The sequence below is a fragment of the Corvus kubaryi genome, unplaced genomic scaffold, assembly GCF_017639235.1.
Source record: "Corvus kubaryi isolate FWS band 111438036 unplaced genomic scaffold, C.kubaryi_AGA036_p1.0 split3-37304, whole genome shotgun sequence".
Classification (NCBI taxonomy): domain Eukaryota; kingdom Metazoa; phylum Chordata; class Aves; order Passeriformes; family Corvidae; genus Corvus; species Corvus kubaryi.
In genome coordinates, this window is record NW_024582087.1 from 954783 (window position 1) to 965109 (window position 10327).

The 10327-nt window shown below is 54.9% G+C and overlaps 3 protein-coding genes across 3 annotated transcripts in view; 1 reads left to right on the forward strand and 2 right to left on the reverse strand.

Moving 5' to 3' along the window:
• The window catches only part of TMEM50A (transmembrane protein 50A), a 4016-nt gene extending 3145 nt beyond the window's left edge, over positions 1-871 (reverse strand). Inside the window, exon 1 of the mRNA XM_042015782.1 lies at positions 643-871. The gene's annotated coding sequence lies outside the window, so the exon portion shown is untranslated. The remainder of the gene's footprint in view (positions 1-642) is intronic.
• RSRP1 (arginine and serine rich protein 1) lies at positions 100-4815 on the forward strand. The gene is made up of 6 exons (XM_042015780.1): positions 100-307; positions 452-507; positions 1552-2154; positions 2471-2625; positions 3779-3862; positions 4292-4815. Exons 1-6 carry the CDS (start codon positions 237-239, stop codon positions 4478-4480), a joined length of 1158 nt encoding a protein of 385 aa, XP_041871714.1. The 5' UTR covers positions 100-236; the 3' UTR covers positions 4481-4815.
• Positions 4816-5456: 641 nt separating this feature from the next.
• Positions 5457-8230, reverse strand: SYF2 (SYF2 pre-mRNA splicing factor). Its single transcript, XM_042015781.1, has 7 exons — positions 8113-8230; positions 7923-8033; positions 7348-7473; positions 7015-7132; positions 6808-6898; positions 5894-5992; positions 5457-5814 (listed from the first exon to the last, which is right to left on the reverse strand). The coding sequence occupies exons 1-7, from the start codon at positions 8167-8169 to the stop codon at positions 5649-5651; spliced, it is 768 nt and encodes a 255-aa protein (XP_041871715.1). The 5' UTR covers positions 8170-8230; the 3' UTR covers positions 5457-5648.
• Positions 8231-10327: the final 2097 nt, after the last annotated feature.

A 10327-nucleotide genomic window follows, 5' to 3' on the forward strand; every position in this document is an offset into this window, starting at 1 on the left:
GGCGCGTCCCCAGCGCCGGGGCGGGAGCGGCGTTCGGGGGTGGGGCGCGCGTGCGCCGTGAGCGCGCGGGTGACGCAACGGGAGGGACGTTCTGGAAGGTTCTGCGCCGGCCCTCAGTCGCTGCCGGGCGGCGGGAGCGGGTGGCGGCGCGTCCGGGTTGCGACTCTGTCGCGGTTCTGTCCTGCTTCTATCGCGGCTCTATCGCCTATCGCGGCTGGCGCAGCGGGCCCGGCGCTATGGGAGTGACTCACGAAGCGGGGCTCTCCCCTCAGGACCCGTGCGGGGGCAGCCCGGCCGGCTGGAGCCGGTGAGGCGGCGGAGCGGCGCGGGCCGGGGGGCAGCTGGCGGGGAAGGGAGGCGGGAGAGGCCGGTCGCGGTGGCCGCTGCGGGGTGAGGGCCGTGAATCGCTCACGGGTGGGTTTTTATGGGTTTTTGTTTTATTTTATTCCAGGAGCGCCCAGGTGCCTCAGGGGAACCAGCGCGGGGCGTGCCCGGCGGCGCCCAGCGGTGAGTGAGGGACGCCTGAGGGCTCGGCGGGGGCGGGGGTCCGGTAGCCGCGATGGGCCCCCCATGGACGGGGCTGGCCACGGGCCGGGAGGGGGTTGGCGATGCCGGGCGGCGCTTCGGGATTTCTCTTCTTACCGTTCCAGCCGTATGACCTTGGCCCTTGCGTAGAGGTGACGGAGTGAAACTTTAACTGGAGTAGTAGCGAGAGAAGGGCGTCTGACGACTCTCACGGAACATAAATTACAGATTTCAGTGAGGGGGTTGGATTTATTGCCTAACCTCGCTTTGCGCTGAGCACTAAATAGAAATGCCGTGTTAAAGCAAGCTTCCCTAAACTGTAAACTGGTTACGTAAGTCAGGGCTTAAGTCTGGTGATAAGATCCTTACCCCGAGTAACCTTTGTAGCTATAAAATGGCTGCCACTCCAGGGACAGCCATTTTAATTATTAATATAGAGCCGTAATGAGCGCTGCGTCCCGTACGAGTCACGGCCACGGAATCATCGCCCGGGTTTTGCACTGTTTGAGTGGAATGTTTTTAACAGCAGCTTGTTGCACACACTGGGATGTGTGGAGCTGTGTGCCAGGAGTTTTATGACATGATGTAGGCAAGATCTTAGCTGCTTTATACTTAGAGTAGGTACTTTCATTTTCCCTTGTTGGAGTAAAAACCTCTACAGAGCTGTAGCAGAAGAATCTGATCTGGAAGGCAAATGGTTTTTTTGTGTTGTAGATGCAAGGGGCTGCATTTAGGATAGATGGAAAATAAAATACTTTGAAATTGTTTTCAAGAATGTCAAGGTTCTCCTCCTTTTTGGGTGAAAACATGTATCGTAAAAGGAATTACACTTAAAATCCACACAAAGTTACCTCTCTCCGAAATTCCACACAGAACTATTCATGGTTTAAACTGAAGCCTTTTTGCATACAACCTCGTATCTCAGTTTTCTGCCTGACTGCAGCAGAGGGAGTTGCAGAACTCAGTTGTTACTGGAAGATGCCTGGGGGTTGTTGGGGTGTTTAATTTCCCCTGCTCCCCCCACAGGAACAGAGACTGGGCACTGCAGAACAGCAGCCAAACCCGAACCAGCCGCTGAGAGCGTGCAGAAGACAAACGCCGGCAAAACGGACGACATGACGGATTTCATGGATGACCTGAGCCTCAGCTCGCCCAAGAAGAGGGGCTCGTCGGTGAGCTCCAAGCGGAGCTGCGCCAGCTCCTCCAGCCGCTCCTCCAGCCGCTCCTCGTGCAGCTCCCGCTCCAGCAGCTCCTCCTCGGCCTCCTCGCGCAGCTGGAGCCGCTCCCGCTCGCGCTCCCGGGCCCGGCGCAACGGCTCCCGGCGCTCCCGGCGCTACTCCCGTTCCTACTCCCGGAGCCGCTCCCGCTCCCGCGGCTACCGGCGCTACCGGAGCCGCTACCCGCCCCGGCACTACCGGCACCGCTACCCCCGGCACCGCTCCCGCAGCCGCTCCTGGTCCCGCGGCAGGGCCTACTACAGGCGGTCCTACTCCAGGAGCAGGTCCCGCTCCAGGGGCAGGAGGTACTACGGCTTTGGGAGAACCATCTACCCCGAGGCCTACAGGAGCTGGCGGAGCAGGTCCCGGACACGGTCTCGGAGTAGGTCACCTCTGCACCTCAGTGAAAAAGGTACTTTGAGGGGGTTTTTTAAGATTTCCTTTGTGTGAGAGCCTAAAAACAGGTTTTGTTTGAAGCAAGCAAATTCTCCTTTGCTTGGTTGGTTTGTGAAGCCCAAGTGAAGGAAAACCTTGGTGTGGTTGGACAAATGTATTTAACAAAACTTGTTCTTCAGAACATTATTGGCACTGGGGACAGGCTGTGACGAAATCAATCCCAGATGATGCTTGCGTAGATGCAAAACCTGCAGATTTTAGGCTTGTTTGAGTAGCTACATGTGGATTTTAGCATGACACAAAGCACTTTTTTTTATTCCTTTCTCTTCTAGACAAGAGGGAACTCCTGGAAATAGCAAAAGCCAATGCTGCCAAAGCCCTGGGAACAGATAACATTGTCCTGCCAGCGAGCCTGAAGATCTCTGCTCCTGCCAGAGAGATCAAAACCGAGAAGCGGGAGCGTGAGGAAGCCACGGAGTCAGCTGAGGTAAGTATGGAGTGTTCTCCCTGAAAAGGTAAACAGCTCTTAGACTTGTCTGCATGGCTGTGTTGTAGCTTAACTGTGGAGGTTGTGCTTACAAGTTCAAACTCTTGGACAAAAACTTCTCCAGAAACCTCGAGGCTTTGCCTTAAGCTGGAAGCACAAAGGCCCAGTCAGAGGTGGTTGATCCCCTGAGTGTCCAGTAGGGACAGGTGGGGAAGGAGGGGAGACTTGTTCCTTTGACTTGTTCTCCTAATGGGATATTTCCCATTAATTCCACTAGTTCATGCCTTTCTGACCTAAAACCAGGAGTCTCCTTGCCAAACCTAGTGAATAGTTTGGGTTTTTGTTTTTTTTTTTTTTTTTCCTTTTTTTTTTAAGGTTAAATCTCTCTGCCTTTTTTAACTGTTAAAAGTTTTTCATGTGCAACAAAACTGTTTCCCAGAAATTCCATGCCCAAGCACACAATGCATTTTACATACTTTATTTCTGTCTTATAGAAATCATGACTATGGTTCCAGACATGAGGAAGAAAATCTGGTGGTAATTAAGGGACTTTGTGGGCTGTAGCTGCTGTGAATTGAAGGGAGGGAGAAACTGGAGCAGCTTAAAGTGCATTTTAGTTTGGTTCTGTCATGGTGTGTTACCCTGAGCACAGTAAATACAAACCTGCAGTAACTGCAGATGCTGCTGTTGGAAAGGGAAGTGAATTTGCTGAGGGTTTGACACAAATGGTACAGGCATCCCTTTCATAAATGTATGCAATATATTCCAGATGTTGAGAGAGTACAGAAGAAGAGGCCTGCATCACTTGCAGATAAGTTTATTGTCGTTCTCCAAAGCTCTGCAGGATGGTTGTGCAGCACCTGCTGCCACTCGCTGTGGCACTGCTCTGCTGTGGCAGCTCGTGCTGTGACTTTGAGTCCTTTCTGAGCCGTAACTGGGGCGTGGAATTGCCTCCGTTCCCACGGGAATTGGCCCAGCTGCCTTGGTCAGATGCTGACTGCACTCAGTGGGGCTCAGCACTGCTCTGTTGTAGCTTTACAGCTACTTTAGATTAAATACCTGAAACGCTCCACAGAAAGTTCTGCTGTGTAGTGACTGCCTGCCCTTCCCTGGGTGAGGGATCCCCACTTAAGCTCTGTGTGCTCTTCTTTAGCAACCTGGGAGTGCAGCTGAGGACGTGGCCAAGGGTGGCATGGAGAGAGCAGCCATACAGAGGAGCATTTCCTTCAGCCCTAATGTAAGTGGAATTCCAGCGCTTCAGCCCTCCTGGCTCAGGCTTTTCTCAAGTAAAGATCTTAACAGTGGTGACAGAGGGAATTTAATGTTTGATAATGAGTTCTTTGGAGGAGGTGGTAGAACACTGTGAATACACCTCAGCAGTGTGTTTGAAATAGGTTTTTACCCTCAACCTGAACAATTTAAAACTAGAACTAGTTTAAAACACACCTTATTTCAAGTTCCACATTTTAGTAATGCAAGCTCAGGATTCAGGGATTTCTCCCATGTCAGATACATGCACGTGATTGATTTCCTGTATAAGCATCAGGAATTCCAAAACCTGGAGAGAAAACATCTACATGATTTATATGATCAGTACATGCAAACCCTTTGAAGAGTGACAGATTTTAGCACCTTTTCTTACAGGAAATGTCTTTTTTTCTTCCAGAACACAATGGCCAAGCCTGCCCTGCAGAAGCCAGTGAGCCATGTTGTTGTTAAGGAGCCAGTCGTTTCTCCACCCAGAGAGGATGACAGGAAGGGAAGCCCCTATGGGCAGTGGGTTCCTGTCAAGAAGGAGGAGAAGAAAACATTCCTGAACTTCTCACCCAAAAGCTGCCTGTTCCGGGCACGCTGATGGGAGTCACTGTCAGACTGCAGCACTTCACACCCCTCAGTAGAGAGCTGGAGGTTGCTGATGGGCTTGAAGATTTGTTAATACTGAGTATTTATTTTGAGGTCTTAATTTTTGGAATCTTAGGTTTCTCTTTCAGATAGAGAGCACACAGATCCAGAAGCCACAGATGGGAGTCTTGTGTATATTTGTAAATATTTTGTAATGCTTTATTGGACTAGAACTTGCAGGTGGGTAACTTTTTCTAAACCATAGTTGAGTAGCTGTTCCTTTGAACACCTGGATTTACATTGTGTAACTGTTTACTTCAAGTGAATAAAGTTTAGTTTTGCACTGGCTGAGTGTGAGAGGTGTTAGACCTGTGCTCTACGTGGTTCTTTCTGGGTTTAGCTTGCACTTGCCCAGCTCCTCTCACAAAGTGCAACACAGCAGAGCTGTTGGGTCATTCCAAAAGTGGATCCTGCCTCAGGGCCTCTTCCTTCCCTGGGTACCCCTCTGGAAGTGAAAATTTCTGTAGGATTTTACCCGCTGCCACAGAAGCCATGGCCCTTTGCACTGTCACATTGTCCCTTCTGCTCCTTCTGATGCCAAACTCGAGTTACTACAGGATTGTATTTACTTGGTTTGCTTCAAAAGCAGCCTCCAAAGGCCCCCTGTGAGGGAGGAAGGAAAAGGTGCAGGGGGGCCAGGAGCGTTCCAGACCTCTGCTCCAGGAGAAAGGAGTTCAGGAAGCCAAGGGGCTGTTGCATGGACTGGCAGTAACTGGTTAAACCCGGGTTTTGTATAAATAAATTATTAGTAAAATAAACTGAATTTGAGTACTGGTGTCTGGAAGCTGCTTTAAGAAAGGCTTGAGTGGTTGGGAGGATCCCATGTTTATCCTGTCCCTGCACTGCCAGGGGGGAGGGAATGGGGAAATGTCCCGCTGCTCTTCATCCTGCCGGCAAACAACCCTGAGGAGCAACCACCACCTCCCAAATCACTCCAAAGGGCCTGTATTTAGAGCACCAACAGCACGAGCTGCAGTAAAAGCTATTTACAGCTGAATTACGCAAATTACCTCCAGCACACTGAACAGCACTGATCTGAGAAAGCAACAGCTGCGTGATACAAGTTAAAATTGGGTAAGAACTGGGCCAGAGGTGCTGGGAGCGAGCGGGGCCGGGCGGGCTCACACGGCCGTGCCCCTCTCCAGGTTCTGTTTGATCTCGGCCGTGTATTTCCCGTAGAACCTCTCGGCCTTCTGGTTGAACTTGGCGTTCCTCTCGTTGATGTAGTCGATGTCGGCGTCGTCGTTGTAGGGCCGCCTCCGGCTGTACTTCTCCCTCTTCTCGATCCTGGAAGGCAGCAGGAGCTGAGCCCCGGGGGCTGCGGCACCGCCAGCCCCTGGCCCACCCCTCTCCCCCCGTTACTCACTGTTTCTCCAGGTCTGCCACCATCCTGTCCACCCCTTCCTTGGAGGGCACGTGGGTCCCGTGCAGGAGGCTGTCCGAGGTGGGGTACAGGGCTTCCCCGCTGGAGGAGAGCAAGGGGACAGCACTGACACACCTGGGGAGTGCTTTGGGGTTTCTGAGAATCCCAGAAGGGTTTGGGTTGGGAGGGACCTTAAAGATCAGCCAGTCCCACCCCTACACCTTCCCCTATCCCAGGCTGCTCTAAGCCCCGTCCAGCCTGGCCTCGGACGCTTCTGGGATCCAGGGGCAGCCACAGCTGCTCTGGACACCCTGTGCCAGGGCCTGCCCACCCTCACAGGGAAGAGTTTCTTTCATATATCAAGCCTAAATTTCCCCTCTTTCACTTTGAAGCCCTCAGCCCTTGTCCCATCCCTCCGTGCCCTCGTGGTTTCGCTGCTTTTGCTGAGTTCCACTGTCACACTTCGCTCAGCTGTGGGAATCCCAGATTCGAGTGAGAAAACGTCAACATCGAATCCAAGCTCAATTATTTTGAGGGGGACCATCAGGTGCCTCTGAAAGATACAGGAACCCCCTGAAATGCTAAATCTGTCTGAATGCAAACTGGGCAAATCACTCAGGCCTTAAACCAAACTGGGCTGCCTAAAAAACCCAAACCCTGCTGCAGGAAGTGACTGATTACACACTGAAACGTGACCTAATTGACCAAATATTTCTTCCAACTCAGCAGTGCCAAATTTGAAGAAATGAACCTCATTAATTACCCCACCACCCCTCCTGAAGCAGGGCCAGCTGAGGTTAAAGAACATCCCAGTGTCCAGGAGAACAGGCATGTGCTGGAAGGATTTCAGAGTTCAGTGTTTGCTGATCCCTCAGAAATCCCACAGATGGTAGCAGAGGATGGAAATGAGGACTCACTACTGCTCCTTGAGCTTCTCATACTGCTCCAGGTCGGGTTTGATCTGCCGGGTCAGCCTCTGGTACTGGCGCAGCTGCGCCGCCGCGTAATCTGGGGACAGAATTGGGGTCAGAATTGGTGAAGGGTTTGATCTCACTGTTCCCTTTTCACCCAAAATACCAACACAGGTGTTCATTATGAACACAGCTGTGGAGTTGAGCCGTTACCTGAGAATCCCAGATCGGGATTTTTCCTCTTCTTCTTCCTCTCCCACCTCTCGGCGTCCTCGGCGCTGATCTCCAGCAGCTTCACCCGCTCGTAGTCCTCCCCCCTGGCTGCACATTCCTGCACAGCACAAAGAGCACCCCACTCCCAGCAAAAACCCAGGCACCCAACCCAGTTACAACCCATCAGCTCAGCCCAGCCAACCCCCAGTGCAGGACAGTGATTTAAACAACCAGGAGGCAAGCAGGACACGGATCTGGGGGGTGACACCTGTGCAAGCTCCAAGGCTGTCAGGGTGTCCCTGCAGGCCCCTGGGCTGTGAGGGAGTTCTTTACCTTCTTCTTCTCCTGCACCTGCAGCTCCCACTCCAGCCGAGCTTTTTTAGCTTCCCAGTTTGGTGGCAGTTTCAGTCTTTTGTCCTCCTCCACCACCTCCTGGCTGTTCAGCTTGCAGGCCTCGTACTGGAAGGAAACACGGCACCACTCGAGCACAAAGAACAAACCCAACCCCCACATAAAACAATCCCAGAATACTGAGCGTTGGAGGGACCTCTGGAGATCTCCCAGCCCAGCCCCCTGCCCAGGCAGGGTCACCCGGAGCAGGGGACACAGGGACACCTCCAGGTGGGTTTGGGATGGCCCCATCCCCACAGAGGGAGACTCCAGCCCTCCCTGGGCAGCTGTTCCAGGGCTCTGCCATCGTCATGGCGTGTTTTAGTTCATGTTCATTGCTCCTGGCACCATTCCGTGACACCCCTGGGGGATATTTGTGTGGATTGACGGGATCCATTCTCAGTCTTCTCCAGACTGAGCAGGAAACCCCCTGACTGCTCCACGAAACCCCAGAACCACCGAATCCCATCCCCCAGCGCCAGCCAGCCACTGCCCGGTCCCGCTCCTGTCCCCCGTACCCGCTTCATGTGGAGCTCCCGGAACCGGCGCAGCCGCTCCTCCCGCCTCTGCTCCGCCGCCGCCGCGGCGGCCGGGCCGGGGCCCGCCTCCTCCTCCTCTTCCTCCGAGCTCTGAAACGATCCGCACTCAGCCAGCGGCCCCGGGAGGGAGCCGCGACCCCCGCCCCGCCCGATCGCGTCCCCTCCTCACCCCGACATCGGCCTCGGGCACCCCCAAACTGCTGAGGGCCGACACCGCCGCCGCCATCGCGCCCCGCCCGCGCTTCCGGCTTCCGGCACTTCCGGCGCTCCCGGCGCTTCCGGCTTCCGGCGCGTCCTGCCGGGCGCCCCCCAGCGTGCGGGAGGTGCTGCCGCCGCCCTGCGCCGCCTCCCGCTGGGTCCTGGAATTATCCCGAAATCCACGAAATCCCGGTCCCGGAACCACAGTCACAGAATCGCTGAGGCTGGAAAAGGCCGTCAGGATGCAGGGCAATGCCTGGTGTAGGATGATAAACCACCAACAGCTTCTCTTGGCCTCTCCAGGAATCTTTGCGGTGTCCAGAACAGGGGCAAAGTTACAGCTTTCACAAAATAAAAAAGGTTTTGCTGCAACTTCTGAGCGAAGAAAGTCAACATTTCCATGGCATTGCTGCAGTGGCTGGGATCTCCCAGCCTTAAATGGAGATTTATTATAAATTGATCCCTGTACTGATATAAATGCATCTTTGCCTGAAGTCTCTCTGCGTGCACAGGAGAGCCAGAAAGGCTCCGGATTTTTGGTTTCCTTTGGAGAAAAGCTCCCAAAGCCCTGTGGATGAGAGAAACTGCGAGGCTGAGCCGGTTTTTCACTCGAGCTGTGGCCCGTGAGCTCCCAGCAGAGGGAATCGCAGCCCCAGCCATGAGGGGCCGGCCGGGCAGGCAGCCCTGGCAAACCCCACTGTCTCTGTTCCCTTTTAACTTCACTTTCTTCTGCTGCCAAGCCCCGGTGCCTGCTGAGGGATTAAAAATATCAAACCCAGCGTTCCCCAGCGAGGAGGGAACGGGACCCCAGAACGCAGGGGCTGGGGAGAGGAAGAATGTCTTTATATGGCCCTGCTGAGGGGAAGGAGAGGATTGTCCCGCTGGGGTTTGGGGTTTGGGGGTCTCCCCTCAGCTGCCCTCTCCACAGCCCCCACTCTGGGCTGGGATTTGTTGAGTTTCCGTGCACGTGGAGCAAAGTGCAGCCGGGATGGGGATGGGGGAGTTCTGAGGGAAGCTGCAAGCGCAGGGGTTGGTGTTGTTAAAGCAGAAATTGGGGCAGTGCTGTCCAAATCCCTGTTTGGGGCACGGCATTCCCCACATCCCCCTGCTCCTCCTGGCCCCACTGCCCTGAGGCTGTGGCCACGCTGGGCCCGGAGGAGGTTGGGGAGCAGGGACAGTGCTGGGCTGGCTCTGCAGGGAGCCTGGAGCCTCCAGGCCGTGTCCTGGGACGTTCCCACATTCACTGTCTCCCCCGAACACGAGCAGGGAGGGCAGGAGGAGCTCAGGGCTGCCCCAAGGCTCTGCTCTGTGTCCCCACCACCCTTGTACTCAGTCAGGGGAGCAGGATGGGGTTTAGGGTTTGTCAGCGCAGCCCCTTCTCCCCTGTCCCAGCTGGAAGATGACCCCGAGAGGTTTCCCTGCTCTGAGGGTTTGCCCCTGGATCCAGCAGCAGCTCGGGGAGCTGCAGGCGCCCAGTGTCCCCCCAGCCCCGTGGCATGGCTGCACATCCCAGCCTGGCCTGGCAGAGCAGGGAATTCTCCCAAATCCCGGTGCCGAGGAGCAGGGCCCGGCCCTGCAGGGCTGGCAGCGAGGACAGGCAGAGCTGCTCTCGCTGTCACTTACAGTTAATTTTATTTTTAGGTTTAGAAATGTTTGTGTTTCTCAGGCACACAGAGCTGGCTCTGCTTCCCCTGGGCTGGAGCTGCCTCCATTGTCTTCTCCAGCTCTGCCTCCCCTGCGGTGCCGACATGAGAAATTCCAGTTCCATGTAGAACAGGGGCTGGAGCTCGGAGGAACTGACTCATCTCGGGTAAATTTGGCCCTTTCAAAGGGGAACATCCTGGCCAGGGCTGGGGGTTGGGGAGCAGCAGTCCTTATCTGCCACCCCAAGCTCTTATCAGGGATCTGCAGGGAGCACCCAGGGCCCCTCAGGGCGCAGCTCCTGGGGCTGGGGCGCAGGGGAAAAGGAGAGGGTTGGGATGTTCCCAGGAAAAGAATGGTGACAGCGTGACAGAGGCCACCGAGCTTGGCCAGGACACCCTGAGACCCTGCAGGTGGTGACCCCCAGCCCTGGGGACATGTCCCAGCATGAGGGATAGGGAGGGCTTGGGAGTGCAATGCCGTGATTTGGGTGTGCAATGCCGTGTTTTGGGTGTGCAATGCCGTGATTTGGGTGTGCAGTGCCA